The sequence below is a fragment of the Castor canadensis genome, chromosome 1 (genome assembly GCF_047511655.1).
Source record: "Castor canadensis chromosome 1, mCasCan1.hap1v2, whole genome shotgun sequence".
Lineage (NCBI taxonomy): Eukaryota > Metazoa > Chordata > Mammalia > Rodentia > Castoridae > Castor > Castor canadensis.
In genome coordinates this window covers 8,427,991-8,449,362 of record NC_133386.1, presented here as the reverse complement: position 1 = coordinate 8,449,362, position 21,372 = coordinate 8,427,991, and the positions used below count along the sequence as shown (strand labels likewise).

At 42.3% G+C, this 21,372-nt stretch overlaps 1 protein-coding gene across 5 annotated transcripts in view; it reads left to right on the top strand.

The window, feature by feature from the left end:
- The window catches only part of Fndc1 (fibronectin type III domain containing 1), an 89,384-nt gene that overhangs the window by 23,368 nt on the left and 44,644 nt on the right, over positions 1–21,372 (top strand). For 3 of the 5 annotated variants that reach the window (XM_074071184.1, XM_074071173.1, XM_074071202.1), the window contains exons 2-6: positions 1,170–1,364; positions 4,227–4,313; positions 4,745–4,813; positions 16,103–16,309; positions 20,560–20,658. In XM_074071184.1, coding sequence (XP_073927285.1) covers positions 1,170–1,364; positions 4,227–4,313; positions 4,745–4,813; positions 16,103–16,309; positions 20,560–20,658 — 657 coding nt within the window. The remainder of the gene's footprint in view (positions 1–1,169; positions 1,365–4,226; positions 4,314–4,744; positions 4,814–16,102; positions 16,310–20,559; positions 20,659–21,372) is intronic. The other 2 variants (XM_074071176.1, XM_074071194.1) reach the window with 2 other exon arrangements.

Below are 21,372 nucleotides of genomic sequence, written 5' to 3'. Positions count from 1 at the left end.
GAGAGAATGTTTTGTGGATTTTGGTTTGTGCACATAAAGTCTAATGCTGTGGTTTTGTCTCCAAAATGGACATCCCTTTTCTCATGCTTTGAAAACCATCAAATTCTTTCTCTTTATTTATGTCACAAATTCCCTCAGAGAGTCTGAGAGTTCCCTCAGAACTTCCTCCACTGTCACTTGATTTGCTCTAGAGGTAGTGGGACAATGTTGGAGGACTGAGTGACATATGTTAGACTCATCTGTGTTGAGTCTGTTCAGAATTTTCACTCAGTATTAAAGTCACATGCTAGCCAGCATATGTGTCATCACAACCTCCTTCTCTTTCTTCTATGACATTCCAAATGCATTTTCCTTAATGTTACTAAGTTCAAGGGTTTTCTTTCTTTCTTTTTTTTTAGGTTACTTTTTTCTTTTCTGAAAGTGCCTTGCATCATTGAATAGTCATTTTCAAATCCAAGTTTGCTTAAAATTTGTTTGACTGTTGCATGATAGTTAGCATATATCTACATGAGAGATTTTGTTTGAGAAAATGCTACTTATTATTTTGAAAGTTTTGAAAATCAAGAATTTTTTAGATGTAATAATTCTTCCTAATGACTTATTTTTAATTCTGGGACAAAACTTGGAAGCATTTCAATTAGGTCTTTGCAGATAAAACCAGCTTTTTACTTCTCTTTTAATGACCTTGGTTTGTTTTCTTTGTAGAAATGAACACTTCTGTTACCTCACTTTGATCACCACGGGTGTCCTTCCTAATTCTGACATTTATGTTATTCTCAGGGTATTGTAAAGATCGTCCAACTTGTCATATGAAACGCTTAGGACTTATTTAATTTACAAATGCCTCTGGAGAATATGGGAGCTCACTAATTAGTTCTTTTTGCTCTGGCAAGTTAGCGTAATCAAGGCAGAATGCAGAGAGTTGATTTTGATTTGTTTCCTGTTTGGTTTAAATTTACCACCCACAGTTATCCAAAATACATCAAAGCATGTGGACTTGGTGTGTTTGTCATGCTGTAACAATGCGCAAACAAGACAGCACTTAAAGTCTCTCGGCTCAGACAGATTCAATGTCATTTACTTTTTTGCTAACAATATCAGAGAACATTCAAAAACTTCTTTTCCCAACCTGTCATTACCGTAAGTTGATGGTTGCGCTGTTTGCATAGTTGACCACCCACTGAAGCCAAGGCACGTGAAACTGCTGTCCACTAAAATGGGCCTGAAAGTCACGTGGGAACCACCCAAAGACGCTACCAGTAGACCCGTGGAGCATTACAACATTGCCTATGGGAAGTCACTGAAAAGTCTTAAGTACATCAAGGTGACTGCGGAGACACACTCCTTCCTTATTGAGGATGTGGGTAAGTGATGCTGTGCTCTCCTTCCGAGTCAGTTAACTGTGTGCTGACCTCTCAGCTGTGTTCTTAGGATAATATTTGTGAGACAGAGTTCAGCCGGCTCAGGCTACCTGGGGTTCTTTGGCAATGGAAAGCCAAGTTCTGAGGCTGTCATCATGAGGCTGTCACTTAATAGACTTCATCTTGCCTGGGCTTCCTGTCCATGTATTTGAACTCCAGTAGTCCTCTTTCCAAATTGAAATATCAAACTATTTTTATCTTCTCAATGTACTTTTAGAAAATATGTTGATCCTTTTTTTTTGTCTGATAGAAACTTGACTGCTAAACAATTCAGTAGATGAATCTGGAGATTTCTAACTTACAAAACAACTTATAATTAGTGATTACTCAAGTACAGTTGACCCTAGAATGACATAGGCTTGAACTGAAATATACACGGATATAGTTTTTGGAGATTTGCAGCAATTTGAAAAAGCTGGCAGAACTGCAGAACCTAGAGACTTCAAAAAAAATTAAGAAAAAGTTGTACATATCATGAATGCATAAAGTATGTGTAGATAATATCTACATTATTTCTTATTCCCATAAGGTATATACAAATCTATCATAAAAAGTTAAAATTTATCAAAACTTAGGCATTCAATTATAAACTGTCCATGGCATCCTTTGCAGGGGAGAGAAATATAAACAAAAGTAAAGGTGCGGTGGTCAATCTTAACTGTAGAAAGCTAACGCAGTAACACTGCACAACTGAGGTCATTTTGTAGCCACCCGTTGCTACTGCAGAGAGACAAGTGTTGTGAGACTCCACGTAAAATGTCACTGTGTGACACTTGTCATTTCTACACATAATCTGTATAGAAAAATAATCTGTAGTGGTTCTCACTTTTTTCTCACCATGCATAATATGTATAAAACATGAATATGTGTTACTTGTCAGCTTGTGTCATCTGTAAGGCTTCCAGCCAGCAACAGACTCTTAATAGTTAAATTTTTGGAGAGGCAGAAATTATATGCACATTTTTGATTGCACAAAGGGTTGGTAATCTAACTCCTGAGTTGCTCAAGGGTCAGTTGTAATATGCCCCTGAAAAGGTGTGTGTAGAAGGCAGTCAGTCATGCTTACCCACATCTGGTTGAACTCTTTTTGCCCACTTAAATTTTATTTTAATTTGATTCTAGAAGTTGGGAACATTTGAGATCGTGCCTTAGTGCATATTGTTGTATAAGGGCAAATGTAGGTGGTTTTGCACTTTGGCTTTGTGCTACCTCTCTGTACCCTTTCTGCAACTTTTGATTGCAGTAGACTGACACCCCATTGGTTTTACCATCAAGGTTCAACCTTGACATGGATCAGGGAGTCAGAATAGAGAAAATCAGGTGTCCCTCATGCCATATTAACGTCCTGGTCCTGGAGTGAATGATAATGAGCTCATGGTTCCGCAGCACTGATCCCCTGACCTCAGCCTCCCAGGCTAGCTCCTGCATTGTAATATGATGCTTTCTGAGTAACAGAGCAGAAAGTGGATAAAGGAGACCAGATTCCCTTCCTCCTGGCTTCAGCTAAACATGCATTTCCTGGAATCTCTTCTGTATCACTGTGGCCCCCCAGAGCCCAGCTGTGAAGTTAAATGGAGATTCTATCAGACCAGGGGCATGAGATGGTCATATTTACTCACACTTGGGTTGTTATCATTGCTGCAGAGAAGAAAAACACGCGAACAAGAGTCACAGCACTCACTAAAAACCCTAGTATCTCTCAAGCAGCTTTTCTGATAGTTAACTGACAGCAAAGAAAGTGCCTGATGGAGCACAATTTTGCATTCTGGCTGAACCTGGAGCATTTCCCGCTCCAGGGTAGGTGGTACCAAATCCCAAATGTCACCAGGCCCTGCCATATTGAGACAGGAGTCACACCAGTCTTTAGCACAGTAGCTCTCCCAGGTAGTGGCAGCCCAGTCACTGGTCTTGAGCTTCTGGCTTGAGAACTGAATGAGTTTCTCCACTGAAACTCATTCAAATGAGTTTGTCATTATCTCTAGTTGCTTTGACAGAACAAGCTCTCTCCTCTTCAAACTTGGTCCCTGAGAATGCCACAGACTTTCATGTTTTTAAGTAACTGGTACCTTCACTTACCTGTCACAAGATAATAACTCATCTTGAGGAAAAGCAGTGCTATTAGAATTTTGCTTTTAAAAGCTGCAAGTTCGGGGTGCATTCTCTTAGGAACACACCTCTTGGTTTCCTTCACATCCCAACAACTTCAGGAGCTCAACCAGAGACCTCTGCTGTTTGACCTTGACCCTGGGACAAAAGTCAAAAAGCAAAGCCTAATTATTTCAAGATTAGCATTTTCCAAGATTCTAGGAAACATTTTTATAGCTTTTTTTTGTTGAAACAGTCAAAAACAACACGCAAATATAGCCTGTGAAAAGGAGAATTTCAGGAAGCTTTATGCAGTGCAACAAAGATTTCCTGTTGGCTATTTTGTGAGTTACATTGGTGTTTCTTTTTTTCTTAGAGATTTCCGTTTGGAGCTTCCATGTGGGAGTATTTGTAGTTTCTGACAGTATATGTTCAAATACCAATTAGCAGACTGGTATTTCCTATTTCTTACATTGATTTTATATTAAAACTTTAAGAAGTCTTTGGTACTGACTGCTTGTGAGTCCAGATTTTTTCACATGTTTTAGTGGCATGAAAAGAACGTTAGTGATTTTTAGTAAACCCTGAAAAGAAAGCCATTAGAATTCTCATGTAATTGAGATTTTTACAATTGGCTATAAGTGGTTTAAGGAAGATGGTTGGTTAGTGTATCATTCTGGAGATTTGAAACGGTGGCTTGATGTGAACCGTGTGTTTCAGAGCCGGGGGTAGTGCACTTTGTGCTGGTTACGGCAGAAAACCACAGTGGAGTGAGCCGTCCGGTTTACAGAGCTGAAAGCCCACCTGGTAAGTCTGACTTAGAACTGCAGACTGTCATTTTGTTACTTAGACCAGGACCTCCCTTCTTGCTTCTGTCAATTATAAATTTAGAATTAGTAGAGGATTCCTGGACAACAACTTTTTAGACCTGTATGGCAAATCAAAAGATGCAAAACTCAGAGAGACTTACCCTTTTCTAAAAAGTAGTAGCTATAACGTAGATTATTAGCATTTTTGTCTGAGTTTTCTTTCAACACACACTAGAGAACAAACCATGTGCAGAAGACTCAAAATGTGTATTATCCCTAAAGCTTAGGTGTGGAGTCACTCCGATGATCTGAGTGGATCCTTTGAAAGACTCTTAAAAAGATCACTTAACTATTCATTAAGGATGTACTGAAATATGGAGAATACAGTGGACCTTGTTCTAACTATCCAGTTGCATTTCCCTAATTTAGGAGGTGAATGGATCAAGATTGATGGTTTTCCCATTAAGGGTCCAGGACCATTTAATGAGACCGGCACAGGTACTACTTGCTCATTGGTTCGTGTCTTCACTGAAGCAACATCTCACAAGAGCGTTGTGCTTCCGTCACACACATGTGCTCACAACCCTTCACCTCGTTCCCATTGCTAAACTAACACACATGCCGCCTGGTCTCAGTCAATCTGCTCCTGGACTGCAGCCAGTGTTGCTCGTTGTTTGTCATTCCTTCATGTACTCATGTGGGACAGCGTCTGCGTGTATATTGGGGAGACTGTCACCCTGTTAAAGGGCAAATATGGTGGTTGAGATGGTAGTACTGGCCTGATTAGGATTTGTACAGTGTACAGTCTTTTACCTGTAAATGGCAGAGATGTATGGAACTCACAAAACAGTGCTTTTTATTGGCTACTATGTTGCATCAAGTCTTTTCTGACCACCTTGGAATATTTTGTGATACATTGGATGACCTGCCTTCCATCTCAGCTCCATATTTGTCCATGTATGTTCTAATGTGTGAAGTGTCTGATCATGTTTTACTTATTGAGAGAAGTCTTGCTATTTCTTGTGTGTTGTTTCTTGAGTATGTTTAACTGATGCTGAAAAAGATTACTCAATGGATGCAGTTATTTTGGAATGTGTTTGAGCAATATCCCAAAGGTAATATGGCGGGGAGCTGTGTCTTATTTTAATGTACCTGTGGCTAAAGCCATCAATATGGCATTACTGTTGAGGGGAAGGTGAGTATGTTGACACTGACGACCATAATATGGTTCTCAAATCGGTTTTGCTGGGTGTAGACAGCTTTCAATCCTTTTTACATGAAAAAAAAAGGGAGGAAGAATGAAGCAATCAGTAAAGGAAACTGGCTGTGAGGGGAGGAGATATGTTTTTCCTCAGATGTGTCAGACTTGAGGTAGCTATGGGGTGTTGTGATGGAAATGTCTTGAATGCGATTGGCCATGAGGGAATGGAAGTTGGAAGAGGGAAGAAAGACCTGGACATGGATTTAGGAGTCATGCTATAGACTGAGGGTTAAAGCAGAGAGAATGCACCAGTAGGAAAAGACAGGAGAAGGAAGAGCAGGAGGCCAAAGATTAAACTTGGAAAACATTGACGGTGCAGTAATGCTCCTTTATCAACAGGGCATGTGTGCTCCAAGACCCCTAGTGGAAACCTGAAACCACAAATAGTACCAAACTCTCTATATATACTAGGCTTTTTCCCATGTGTACACGTGATCATTTTTAATTTAGGAATTAGGCACAATAAGAGATTAACAATAGTAACTAATAAAATAGATACAATAATATGTTATAATAAAAGCTACATTAATTTGACCCCTCTCTGTTCTGCCCTCTTTCAAAATAGCTTACTGTACTATAGTCACACTTCTTGTTCTTTTTTTCCCTTTCTTTCTTTCTTTTTTGTGGTACTGAGGTTTGAACTCAGGGCCTCATGTTTGCTAAGCAGGTGCTCTACCATTTGAGCCACTCCACCAGCCCCCTTCTTGTTCTTGTGATGCTGTAAGGTGATGTAATGCCCATGTGATTAGAGGAAGTAAGGTGGATGATGTGTGTTATGATTTAGCAGTAGGCTACTATGAACAAAAGCATTGTAGTACTGAGATGGTGGATCTGATGACGCAGAAGTCTACTAAGTGACTAACAAGAGGGTAGTGCATACATTATGGATATGCTGAACAAGGCATGATTCACATCCTGGGCAGGATGGATGGGACAACAGTGTGAGATTTCATCACATTGTATGGAATAGTGTACAAATTAAAACTTATGAGATGTTTATTTCTGGAAATTTCCACTTAATATTTTTGGACCACAGTTGACTACAGATAGCTTAGACTGGGGAGGTGAAGCTTTGGACAAGGGGAGGCTACTGCACATCTGGGATGTATGTCAAGTATGGAAGAATGTTTCAAAGGTCTTTACTCTTGAAGACACACACATAATCAGACAGATGTAAACATTTTACTGATAGACATACATGCCTTGTATTTGAATCTTATGCTTTGTATTTTAAGTGAACATTTTATTTTTATAATCTTCCTGATCAGGTTTTCTAAATTGCTTTTAGAACTAGTAATTTTCTTGCTTTTTTGTAGGTAATTAATTTCTTATGTTTTCTTTAGTAAAAACTCATAAGTACGCACGTGTGTGCATTTGTGTGTACCTTTTTGAGTAAGCAAATGTTACAGAAATTCTGGGGGTCAGGGATCGGAGATAGTCATGTTCCAACTCACTGCTGGTTTAGTATTAAGAGATTATTTAACCTCTTTCTGCAGGCATGAGGTTGCTGAAGTGCTGTCTGAACATGTTGCTTGGCTGGGAGTGGTGGTACATATCTGTAATTCCAGCTGTTTGGGAGGTAGAGATAAGAGGATTGCAGTTTGAGGCCAGCCCTGGCAAAGTTAGTGAAAAACCATATCTGAAACACAAATAAAAGGCAAAGAAGTGGGAGTGATAGAGCACTTGCCTAGCAAGTGTGAAGACCTGAGCTCAATCCCCAGTACTGGGAAACAAAAACAAACAACAGCAAAAACCTCCCCAAAATATGATGTTGCATTTGTTATAGGTTATGATAAAACAAAGTACTAGAGGAAATTGCTAGCTGAAACCGTTTGCAACATAGGATAAAAGGCAGGATTTACAATACAAAACAGAACAACCTGGGAATATCCAGAATGCTTAGACTTGGTTAAAGTGCTCTAGGAAAAAAGATCACATTTCATTGTTAAAATAAGATCTTATAAGAAACTATCAATAAACAATCTACATAAATCCATACCTTTTTGTCTTTTTTTGATACTTGGAAAATATGCCATTCTCTCATTCTTAGAAACGGTTAAATACATTGCAATTTTGTTAAAACAAAAGAAATATTCAGAATTCCAGGTCTTTATTCAAAGGAAGAGATTTGTCCTAAAACAAGGTGGGACCAGCATGAGCAGCTGGTCTAAAGCCTGAGGATTCCTTTGTTAGTACTTTGCTTAGTATGATGGCATCTCCTGTTCTTCTGGGCTTTATTTGAAACCAGGGAGGAATCCATTCTTTTATTCTGCTGGAAATGGTGGTTTCCATTCAAATTCCAAAAGACCTCCTTTTGTTGGCTCTCCTGACCAAGTCTTCTTTACCTAAAAACAGGACCTCAGTTATTTAATTAATTCCTTCAGTGCCTGTGGTTTTTCAGGCACAGGTCTCAGTGCTAGAAATACCTGGAGAACAAGATAGGCTCACTGGAATGAAACTCACATTCTAATGGGAAAGAAAACCAGCAAACAATGAAGCAAAAATTAATGCATATAACCTACACGCTTGCTAAGGGCTGCTGTAACAAAATACCACGGACAACAGACATTTGTTTCCAATGGTTCTGGAGTCTACCAGTCCAAGACGAATTGTCAGCAGGTTTGGATTCTCCCATGGTCCCTGTCCTTGGCTTGCTGTGCCCTCATATGGCCTTTCCTATGTGGCATGCCTCTCACACAGGAAAGAGCACGGTGTCTTTGTGTCTATATCTCATTTTATAAGGGCTCCAGCTGGATTGAATTAAGGCCCACCCTAATCATTTAAACTTAATTACCTCTTTAAAGACACTATCTCCAAACATAGTACCATTCTGAAACACTTCTATATAGGAATTTGGCAGGGAATGGGGGTGGAACAATTAAATCTACAATATAATCACAAATTATTTGGAAAAAAAAAACTGCACTGTGATATAGAATAAGATGATGGGGTCCTTGGGGGACGGTTGGGAGCCTGGAGATGAGATGATGGACCTTAATGGTCCTCCACATGAGGAGGAGGAAGAACATTCCAGAGAGTCCTGGTGGTTGGGCAGGACTAAAGTAACTCTCAGACTGGTCACTCATCCAAGTATGAAAATTCTGGACTCAGATATGGTAGACTAAGCAAAAATGTAACTCCAGGGCAGAAGTCTTGGCTTCCTCTTGTGTAGCTCAACTCCTATCTCGTGGTCAGAATGTTTTCTTTGTATTTAATGTGGAATCCCTCTTGCTGGGATGTAAACCCAGGTCTTTCAGTTCTGTCCCCAGGGAAGAGATGTCACAAGTCCACCATCCATTTATTGGAATACTATCATGTAACATTTCTGCAGACTTCTTTTATGCTAGTTACTTTAGCTTTTTTTGTGGCTGGAACTGGGGTAACTGGGTCATGCAGAGCCAGGCCTCAGGGCTCAAGACAGACACATGTCCCAATTCTGCTACTGACTAGCCCACAGATTTGGCTGGGCCAGTTATTCTAAGTTTGCCAAATTTCATCTTGGAAACCATGTTGGATTCTGTTTAGTTTTACCTCTGAATATGCTTAAATTTATTTTTAATAATTTCTCTGACTTTCTAAAAGTCTATTCCTCTGTGCTTTTCTCAAGCTGTGGAGCTAAACTAGATCTAGTACTGAAACAAAAGTCTGATTTTTGCTTCTTACTTTCTTTACAGTATATTTTAGTTCATGAAGGCTGGGACTTTTTTGATAGTTAAACAGTAGCTGGGGCTCAAATTCAGTATAGAGTTCACAATGAACTACCATGCTGCTCACCTGTGGTCCAGCCATTCCCTTCCTAATTGTGGCCACCCACTGGACTCCAGGCTGCTCCCACAATCAGGAGCATGTCAACACTTGACTAGTAATGGTCTCTACACACCAGACATCCTGGACCATGTCAGTCTTCATGATGGTCCATTTTATATTATTGCCACCTCCTCTCATAGAGCTAGAGTTGGGGATAGGATTGCTCCCTCACAATCTAGAATTCTGAATTCCCTTGTCTGATGGCAGGCATCTCACTGCTCCCCTCCCTCACAGCATGAACTTGCTTTCAGATCTTGTCCGGCCCTGACTCTGAAGGCCCTTCCTCTTTGTTAGAACTTGGGAGAGAAATAAAGAGCTAAGAAAATGTAGAAAGATTTTAGGCTAAAACAACCCCAGAGAAAACCAAACCAAACCTTTGATCTGAGACATAATTTTCCTCAGCATAGTTAGCACTTTGTCCTTAGCTGACATAATCTATGAGGCTGTCTCTTTGTTGTCATACTTAGGGGCCCGGAAATGTCAGCTATCTGAATGTTGATCGTGAAGGAGATCTGGAAAGAATTTCTGTTTCCTTGGCTTTCTGTGCCCCTCATGTGTTGTCAGGAAGAGTGGCTGGAAATGGTTACACCACCCGATTGATCCAGAGTAGCAACTGCTGAATCACACATCAGGAATAGAGAGAACCTTCACGGCTGGCCTGGAGAAGCTGTCTGACCCCTCCACAGTGTTGGGAGAATGGAACCAGGGATGGAAGCCAATTAACTGGGCTCCTATAAGAGCTAACCCTGAGCTCCTGTTGCAGGTGACACAGTGATGGCTACATCAGAACTACATGGTCATCTGCAACTGGTGTTGGTCTCCCAGGTGTATAGATAAGCCCATGCAGCAGACAGGTCACAGAGACTCCAGTCCTGTCTACCTAGTGGGAGAACAAGACACATGCCCTTCAGAAGACTATGACTGGAGAAAACTGAGGTGTATCACACAAGGAGTTATAGGACCTCTTGATTCTTATAGAAATAGCAAGGGCTTCCTCACCAACCACAGCTTCTACAGCTCTAGTGTTATTAATTGGCCTTGATTTGCTTGGGGGGAGATAAAGGCTCTTCTCCCCAACCCCTTCTCTTTTTCATCTTGTTTTACTTGTAAGACCTTCTCTCTTCTCCCAACTGCTGGAAATACAGCAAAACTTTCCTGACTCCAGGCACTGGTCTAGTGTCTCTGAGAATGCAGAGTTTGTGTGTATCACCCTATTTCTTTCCTTTGGATTCTGACTTCTTCCCAGGACAAGTCAGGCAGTCGGGCGATGGGTATAGCCAACTAGGCACTTGGCTCTCTCTCTGATGGTCTTTTTCAGGATAGCAGGGGTTCACTTCTAAGTTAAAAAAGTACTGCATTGAGTAGGTCCTAGTGGGACAGATAACACTGACTTCCCCAACAGTCAAGAAGACCCTTGGGAGTCTCAGAAGCATTCTCTGTAAGTAGGTGTGCATGTATGTCATGGGCAGGAGTTCCTGACGCACCAGGTCCTTCACCAGAGGTGTTCAGGAGGCACCAAGGATCTTCTCCAAGAGCTGGTGCTGAACTTATGCTACAGTGCAGCTACTGGGGACACCAATGCTGAAGCCACCAGGAGATTTGGAGCAAGAGCCACAATGGAAAGAGCTAGGACTATAGATCCAACAGCCAGGGTCCAGTTCAAGCTCAGTGCCTACTACCGGCAGACTTTGAAACGTTCCCTTCACCTTCTGCAACTCACTATTTTTGTCTGTAAATGGGTGCTTATTGGGTTATGGGAGGGTATATATCAGGTGCCTTATACAGTAAATTCTGACAGATTTACTCCAAAATAAATGAGACTCCAAAATAAGATTCTCTTTTTTCCTTATTTTTGTTAAGTAGCTGGGCTTATTTAAGTATTACCAAAAACTCATTTAGTAAATAGTTAAAAGTATTGAGGTCATTTATTGGAGAAGAAAATGTCACATCAAAGATTTTTACAGTATATATAGCCATCTGCTGTATAAAAATTGGCTGTAATATGGCCATAGTCCCATAAAATTATATTGCCTCGTGATATTATAGCCCTCTTAGTTTATCAAGTACATACTTATGATGTTGCATGATGAAACTGCTTGATGATGCAGTTCTCAGAGTGTGTGCCTGTTAAGTGACACATGACAGTATTGTGAATACGGAGTGTGTCGAAGAATTTGGTGAGCCCGTTCAAAGATGTTCAGGAAGGGTATGTGTCAGAATTTGCCCAGGAAGAACAAGGTCATGTTAGATACAGCCTGGTGAGGCATCTTCTGTAATTATCCTCTCATTGGAGATGTCAGCCAGCCATGGGCCTGGGCCCGGGGTCAGGGAATTGAGACTCAGAGTGTGGACAATCAGGCAAATGTCCTGTCTTGATTTTGGTTATGACAGTTGACGCTCACTGCTTTCTAGTGGACATTCCCTTCCCTTTCCCACTCCCAATTTCTTCTTTTTTTTTTCATGCTTTCTCTCTTTGTCATGCTTGTTCATCAGACATGCTCAGAAAGCCTGAAATCTCACCTGTATTGCCAGAGGTGGGGGCGAGCGTGTGTTTTCACAGACTCTAGGTGATTCTGATGCACACTAACCTTTGAGCATCTTGACTGTGGTTAAGTGATTGGCTCCCTCCTTGAATGTAGCTCAGTGTCCGCTATCATATTAAAGGCTGATGGTGATGGGGTTTGAGCCATCTCTGTGAAATTTGCAGTTAATACAGCAGTCGGTGGGACAATCTAATAGACTCTTCAATGCTACAGACTGAGTAATATCTAACAGTCTGCTGGAGACTAAAAATATCTTGCCAGCCAAACCCTGGGCCAAGAGAAAGAGGCCAGTAGAAAGCTTAGTCAGACCTTCTTGTATGTCAGTGATGAGTAGGGACATAGAGTAACTGATCCTGTTAGATGCTAATGGAGACAATGAGTAATGCTTTTAGTTCATGGTGCCAAAAAAGTCATTTGGATATAGAAAACTTCATATTTGAAAATATTTACAAGCTGAAGGATTTGTGGCAATAAATCATTTTATCTAGTTTTCAGTGGTCTGTATACAAGGTATTGAGGTAATGCTCTGTGACACACTCATATTCCAAAGGGCTGCCCATTCAGGTCGTGGAGCTATGGAAGAGGGATTTCATTTCTTTTGTGACCACTATGTTAGTCAGCTTTCTGTCACTGTAACAAATACCAGGATTTGTTTATTATGGCTCACAGTTTTGGAGGTTCTAATCCATGATGGGTTGGTTCTTTTGCTTTGGATCTGTGGCAAGGAAGTACATCATAGAGAGAATGTATGATAGAACAAAACTACTCACCTCAAGGTTAGAATGCAAAGGAGAGAAAAATGAAGACTGAGGTTCTACAATCCCCTTCAAGGGAGAGCACCCAATGACCTAAAGATCACCCTATGCCCCACCTCTTAAAGGTTCCAACACCTCCCAATAACACCATGCTGGGGATCAAACCTTTGCCACATGGACACTTGGGAGACACTTAAGATCCAAACTGTAGCTACCACAAACACAACTAGTATGTTCAATATAAGCTAGTATGATACTGAATGTTTTACATGGGTTATATTCCAGACCCTGATATGCTATACGCCATTGTACAGAAGAAACTGAGGTTCTGGGAGAATTCTAAAATTCACCAGAAAGTAATAGGTCAAATTCGGGGTCTAAATTTAGAGCTTGGGTATGCCCAACTTAAAAACAACCACATTTAACTAGCATAGAATTGTAAGTGGGCAAATATGTTGAATTTTGGATTTTTTTCTTGGTTGAAAGAACAGATTTTGATGTCTTACAAATTCACAATATTTGCTGATTTTTGATGCTGGTGATGTGAATCAGGAGAAACAGTCTAGTCATGCCTGGCTTTCTGATGTACCTCAATCAGGTGGTGCTTGTTTTATCTGCTGCCCTGCCATGTGGATGGGTATGTAATCATTTTTGCAGGTCTTCTGTTACCAACCAGTTCTGAGTATGACTTACCTGGTTCTGTTGCACCAAGAGTCATCAAGGCAGTGTGTTCTGCCAAGGTTGCAATGCACGCGGTGCTGGTGGATGAGAACTTGACTGCTCTTGGCAGTTGTGACTTCCTGTTTTCAAGATAAAAGGCCTACAGAAATTTATTAGGAAATTTCAGAAGGCTTTGGTGAAGTTATCACACACAGCTTAGAGAAACACTTTAATAATTTAATCACAAATGAATTTGAACCATATGGGGAGTTTTTTTCATGTGCATATCAATTTACGAAAGGATCATAAAAGATGGTCTATAAAAGATGCTTGATGGCATATATAACTCAGAATATTAAGAAAGGAAACTTTCAAAATACTTGAAAAAGTGTGGTTGGCTCTTCTAAGCCCAAAGATTTGAAAGAGAGATGACTGTGTTTAGAGGGGTGGCATTCTCACTGCCTTCTGTGGGCTTCACCCTGGCAGACAGTGACCTCCATGAATCACGGGAAATAGCCTTTGGCAAGAATCCCTGTTCTGTATATTTGCTGCCCGTTGATGATACTTCTGACTCATTATGCTTAAGGCCTGCTGGACAGAGCAGTGTGTTCACATTCTGAGGGGAGCCTGACCAGCCCCAGACTCTTATTTTAAGTTTGTGAGAAGGGGCTGGGTAGCTGGTTAGAGTTGGCATGAGGTGACGGGGACCTTAAACAGAAAGGATACCAGTAAGAGGGGACATGCTTGGAGTCAAAATGGTTGCATTCAGGCTCCTGCTTGGCACTAAATAGCTGTGACCTTGAGTCATCTGCTTCACCTCTGGGAGCCTCAGTTTTCCCATGGTGCTGAGGATGTATTTCCTCCTTATCTTGGGGCTGTTGTAAAGACAACTAGCATGAATGGTGTGAGAATTGTTTCAAACAGGAAAGTTCTATCAGGGGCGATGGATTGGGTTGTTACAGGTGGCTTGGCCCTGTTTTCTGCAGCTGTTCAGTGGGCCTGGCCCCATTCTGGAGTCCCAGTGTGGAGTGGTTAGACACAGGCAGGTGCCCGTGGGTGGTAGAAGCTATGCTGTATGATGGGATAGCTACTGTCTCTACCACTAGGCTATGTGGCTGCTGTTCGGTGAAATTGGCGTGCATCAGGACAGAGCCCTGGGATGGGCACCTCAGCCATCTATGAATGAGCTCCTTGTCCTTGGAACTCCACTCCTTGCATCTCATTGGTTCCATCTCTGGTACATCACTGGTTTTTCAGCATTTTACTGAAGAGTACCAGGGGTGGCCAAGTCAGAATCTGTCCTGAGCAGAGACCCTCAGTTGTCCCAAGACCCAGTGGTGACAGAATGGCCTTGGGAACACTGAATTCTCTCCAAGTGCCTTGGCTGGAGAGGACTTCAGGCAGAGCATGCTATCTCTGTGTAGCAATTTGTTTGCTAGACTCACCTAAGACCCCTGTGTGCGTTTCATTTCTCTGGACTATTCTATTGCATTAAAACAAAAACCTTCAAATAAATACTATTTTGCATCTTAGGGAAAAAGTCTGTTGAAAGTTATTCATAGCATTTAGGAATGGGGTGCCCAGTGACTCACCAGGGAACTCCTGCTGATCCACAAAAGGATATTCCTTTGGTTAGATTCATGACACTAGAACTAGGTTTCTGCCATTTCAGTATAAGTGTCTAATAGTTATTTATGTGTTACTGTGGCTCACACTAATGGCTCATGACCTTAGTTTTTGTTTTTATGTACCAGTTAGCTTAGTTGGAAATTTTCTAGCCCTATAAAATTAGTAAGAATTAATAATAGGGGGACTGGTGGAGTGGCTCAAGTGGTAAGAGCACTTGCCTAGCAAGCTTGAGGCCCTAAGTTCAAACCCTGGTGCCACCAAAAAAAAAAAAATTGATGATGGGGTTCATGTAGATAATAAAGGAAGAATACTTGGGAAGTAACTGACTTACACAATTGAGAGATTCTCGTTTATCTAGTGACATCCTTATATGACGGCTAGAATGTAGTCCACTGTTAGACACAGGCAATGTGGTGGTGATATAAGCCGTAACAATTACTCCCAAGCATATCAGCTGTTACAAATGCAAAACATGAAGTGCTAAGTGGTGGCTACCAGAACACTCTGCTTGGAGAAAGCTAGCAATGAGAGCTTGTCTTGAGATTAGTCAGCTCATCAAACACATTTCTCAGAACTGGTTAATTTAGCAAGAAAAAAACAGCAGACACTGAGGATAGTGGCGATTGTGTGATGTAGTCAGGGTTTGCCTGGAGGGGCAGGATTTACACATGGGAGAGAAATTAAGACCCAACACAGAAATTAGTTAGTACCTAGCTCTTAGCGGTCCATCATGAAGGCAAGGAGAGGCGGTCTTTCCAATACTACTGTGAAAAAGCCCTTGGAGGACAGTTATAAATAGCACACAATGATTTCTACCGCATTTTTACATGGACCTGAAGCTCTCGGCAGAGAATATATAGTTTGGGCAAGAGGAAATTGATGAAAAGGGGTATTGTGAAGCATCTAAGACTTCTGGCTGGCAGCCTCACCACATGGTATGTTTTCATTTTAAGTTCTCCAGGCCTTTAGGTATGAAATGGGGAAGAATATGTGGAAAGAGTGCTGATAACTTAGGGAAAAATGATCTTACTAGAATTAGTTGCCAACAGTCCATGTTTGCAGAAACCACATCCATCGTGAAAACTTCAAGTGGTGTGCTGTTTAATGGTTTCTATGTCATGTCCTCTTTAAGAAAAGGAAGTGCCCAACAAGCCCTTGCGTGTGCGTGTCCGGTCCTCAGACGACAGGCTGTCCGTTGCATGGAAGGCACCACGCCTGTCTGGAGCCAAGAGTCCACGAAGATCACGGGGTTTTCTTCTGGGCTACGGGGAAAGTGGCCGGAAGATGAATTATGTCCCACTGACAAGAGATGAGCGGACACATGAAATTAAAAAGCTAGGTGAGTTTAAAATTATTCAGTATGCAATGCTTTGATGATACCTGTGATCATGTCAGCAGAAGCTCTCTCATGGCAGAACACTATTTTTGTGGTAACTCATTTTCCAGGTGTGACAATTATTCACCGTTGTACTTTTTGTTCTAGCATCTGCCCTAGCTTCCATCACTTTAACCTCTAGTTAGTGACAGGACAAGGAGGCTTCCTAAATTGCTTCCTGATCCCATAGCACAGATTCCTGAGTCAGGTCATTTTTCTGGCTGTAAGAGGGAGCTGGCACTTTTCCCATCTCGACTCTTTTCATCATTTTGTTCTTTGAAGCTTTGTCTGAGAACTCCGGACTTTGAGTACCACGGAGATCATTTTGATAGCTGATTGTAACCTGCAAATCAGGCCTGCCTCCCTCTTCCCTAGTCCCTCATTGGGTGATGTTGGGTAAACGAAACATTGGTCATGGAATGCTGACTGGAGCATTTACTGGAACCTGGAGACACCATGTATACGACCCAGTCTGGATTGGATCCTGACCTTTGCAAGCCATATTTATTGACAGGCCTGGACAGGGACACAGGCCATATTCTGAGAGGGTGCTAGTACCCATTTTGTTTTTTGTTCTTAACAGGAATAAGTATTTTGGTCTCTACTGGTTAATTTTCTGTCGTTTCTTAATGGGATGGGGATGCAGGCAAGGGAGAAGCTTTCCGGTAAGACTTAGCAATCACTTCACTCACATGGAGTTGGGTGCCTCCTGGCTTCCTGCACATGCTATGGTGTGGGGGCTGGCAGTGGAGGCTCACCATAACTCAGGGGGAGGAAGTTGGATGTGGGAAGAAAGACCCAAGGAGCAGAGAAGGCAGACGATACAAGCCGGAGGGATGGAAGCAGGTAACACAGAGAAGGCAGCATGGTTCCTGTTGTTTGATGTCTCCTTAGACATAAAAGGTAAGATCTTCTCTCTGAGAAAGTGAGGAGTGTGAAGACTGTGAGAAGTGAGACTGGAGAGATGAGCCAGGGAGTGGTTGAAGAAAGGGAGAGAAAACACCAAAGAACTGCCAGAGTGACAGCTGCACTGCTCAGTCTAGGAAACAGCCTGAGCTGGGCGGTGGCTGTGCTGGACATGGAGTTCTGGTTGAAGGGAAGAAGTCCTGTGGCCTGCCCTCCTCCTTTTCCCTGAGCACTTTGTCCCCTTGGCTGGAGAAGCAGCTCTCTGGTCCTCAGGATTCCTAAGGCCGGATCCCTGGGCTATACTACAGGAGCTGACCAGCATGGCTTTGGTCTGGTAGAGATGCAGGAGGTGGACATTGAAAGCTTGCAGTTTGAAGCCAGCCTAGGCAAAAGTTAGCAAGACTCTATCTTAAGAACAAGCCAAGTGTGGTGGGGTGCACGCCTGTGGCCCCAGCTATTCAGAAGGCAGAGGTAGAGGGATTGCAGCCCCAGGCTGGCCCAGGCAAAAACATGAGACCCTACCCCAAAAATAAACTAAGAGCCAAAGATGAGGCCATGGCTCAGGTGGTCTTCCTAGCCAGCACAAGGCCTGTGAGTTCTTCAGTAGTGCACCACGGCTCGCCTGAACACTGCAGGAGGTCTTGTTCTGTTGTCTGAACTGGAGCAACTGTCGGACCTATGCCTGGGTCTGGACAAGTCAGGCCTCTTGGGCTTCTGGTACAAGGTGTTATCATTTGACTTTTCACCATATAGAAAGTATTAAAGTTGCCATCATGAGTGATTAAGAGAGCCCATGAGGAAGAAGAAGAGAAAGAGGAGAAGAAGGGGGAGTAGAGGGGAGGAGTAAGTCATGGAGTGAGGCAGGGTGGGGATGAAGTGAATTCCCCGGGATGTCAGAGGGGGCATGCTGTGCCCTGAGAAACCTACCTCTGTATTTTATCCTGCATAGGACATTTTCTCTATTTTCAACAGAGATGCCACTGACCATGTGGCACTGTGAGTGGTCACACGTTGAGGAACCTTGGAAGAGAATGGGCCCGAGGTTCTGTCAGCAGGATCCCCACCATCTAAGCCAATCACTAAACACATCTTATTGGGGTCTTCTGGGTCAGGTGCAATCCCAGGACAGCAGCAGTATTTAATTGATGGTCCAAGAGGGCCCCATCCCAACCCCAGAGAAGGGGACTGAGCAAGGCCTGCAGGCGGGTGGGCCTCAGGAATACTGAGGGGACAGGAGATGACAATATTGGGCTCAGGTGAGAGTGGGATAGTAATAAATAACAAGGAAGTTCGGAGTCCCTTAGGAAGGCACGACACACCTTTGGAAACTGACACGGTGTACTGCCATGTCACACACATAAGTTTGGAAAGTGAGCCTGTGCGTTGGCTGTGATGAGGGGAGGTCTGGGGTCACTGGGTGGTGATGCTGGTGTCTATTTATTCAGAACTCGTGGGAACAGACAGAAGTGTGTTTTTGCAGTGTTGCATGCCTTCAATGTATCTCTATGAGAAAGGGGCAGGTAGCTGCCCAGGACCCGTTTCTGCTGCACCTGCAGGTATCAAGAACTTGAGCTTTGGAGCCACACGGTCCTGGCTGTGAGATGCAGTTACTCTATGACTCAAGCAGTCATCTCAGCCCTCTGAGCCTGTCCTCACCTGTGAAACAGAGTGACAGGGGCTTCCTCATGAGGCTTACTTAGGACTAAATGAAGACTTGAGTGTGAGGTGCTTAACACTGGCTGGGGTAGAGGAGATTTCCCACAATGTGTAAAGTGCAGAGCTCTTCTCTGATGACAACATTGGGCTACGTTTAGTTTCAAGAGTTCAGCAAATCAAGCATCTAGAAAAAAAAAAAACACTAAAGACTTCAACAAACACACTGAAAACCGTACAAAAAACTTCCGATGTGAGAAATTACTCATTTCTTGGTGATCGTTGATAAATGATGAGACCCTGCTTTTCACGTGTAGTTACTCATACATGCTCCTGGTTGAACAGCAGATTTTTTTCTCTGTTCACTCTGGCATGCTTCCATTGTCAACAGCAGCAAGGAATCAGCAGATCTGAAGTGGCTGATCCATATAGAAGCTAAGATTGATGTGCTGTGAACTTGAGGGTTACAGATGTGATCCCTTCCTCTGCAAAACATACACTTCAAAATTCTCTAGGAGAATAGACGTGTCTTTGTACAAACACTTATTCATGTCACGGCACGAACTTCTATAGTTAGAGCAGGTTGTCAAAAACACCCCCTTCCCTGGAATTCTCTGGTTAATTGCTAGCCATGCACATTACATGAATAGGTCCTTCTGTGTGAGGTGTTGGAGACACAGGTCTTCATTTATGTTAACTCAACCCTTTGTAATGACAAAAGTCTCTTGCCTCATTACCAGCTGAGAACGTGCCACCTTTGTCTTCCAGATTCCTTTGGGATTTATTGTCACCTTGCTAATCTACTGAGCTATTATGTGATGTGACTATCTAGAAGTAGGTCAGGTTGCCTCATTTTTATCCTTGAACTGATCAAAGCTGCAGCAGGAAGCTCGGTAAAGACAGCCTGGAGTTGAGCATTAGCAATTTTGGATTTAAAGAAAATGAGGAGCCTTTGATTGGGTTGTGATGGGGGTAAGCACTCGGATTTTATAGTTTGTGTTCTTATTGCTAAAATAAAAAGGGAATGTTGGAAGATAACCAAGCTTTCACCTGAGTCTGGGGCTTATGATTCCATTGTGTTTAAGTATATGTTTTATTCCATTCTGAAATTTTTTTCCAAGTATGATTTTCAGGGTTAAGTTAAGATGGAGACTAATGGGACCAATGTACATCTGGAGGAGGGAGCAGTAATGAACAGAAAGATGAATCCAGAAATAAAGGATACCTTGAAATCTCCCATTTGCTCTTAGTAAAGCTTCAGAGACTCCATTCTGAGGACTTTTGCCTTGAAGGACACGGTGTCCCCTAAGACTCGACAAGGTTCTGGGCTGCTAACCTGGCACGCTGGCTCTCCTTGGTTTTTCTGCTTTCTGTTTTTTGAAAAAAGAAATTGTGGGTTTGTGTGGGTAAATACACTATTCTTTTTAAAACATTGCTTATCTCTCTGGTGCTGAGAAAGAGAGGCCTATTTTTTCAGGAATTATAGGTAAAGTTAATTTGGTTCATACAGTGCTTGGGCTGATCGTTAGTTGTCTGGCTAAGTGGGAATGCCCAAGGAAAAATGGAATGGAAAACAGAAATGGGGAGGGGATGCAGGCCACTGGGATGCCTCTGAGAAACCAGGCCACAGACTCATGCCTGCTCTCGGTCCACAGCCTCGGAGTCGGTGTATGTGATCTCTCTGCAGTCCATCAACTCCCAGGGGCAGAGTCGGCCGGTCTACAGGGCTGCTCTCACAAAACGCAAGATTCCAGGTGTGTTTCCAAGGATGCATTTGGTGAAACCATAGTCTGCTGACTGTGATAAGTTACACCAATTTCACAGAAGACTAGGAGCTCAGAGGGCAGAGCTGGCCACATTTGGTGCACAAGCTTCTTTCTTTCCCACACAGAAGCTGTAGCATTCCCGGGATGTAGACCATTTCACTGTGTAGAAGCTTTGCCACCATAGGAGGAGGGAGGTATTATTTCCAGTCTGACCCGTGCATAAATTGTCCCTGGTAAAACACTGAACAAAGCGGGAGAAAGAAGAATAGGTGAGGAGGGGCAGCCCACCAGTTGCACGCACAGATGCTCAGCTAACTTTGCATGAGAAGTAAGAAAATGGAATTATGGTTTACTAAAAGTTGGATCAGTGTCCACTTTATTACAGAATACTTTCTCCTGTGTTCCTGTGTGCATTTTTTTTACATTGCTCATGTGTTAACAATTTACATACACATTTTATGGGCCACATGCCTTAATTTAAAGAGGCAACCTACAATGTAATAATCATTTATGTAGAGTGAAATTACTACGCTTCTTCACATTGCATAAAAAAGTTCTACATCCAGGATGCTTTACTTTTATAATCCATTGGTTGAAGCCATGAGAAAAGCCCTAACAGACTAAATAGCTCCACCTTTCCTACTTAGTAAAACCCATACCTTTTTGAAACGTGGTCCTGTAAAATGAGAAGAAAACAAATAA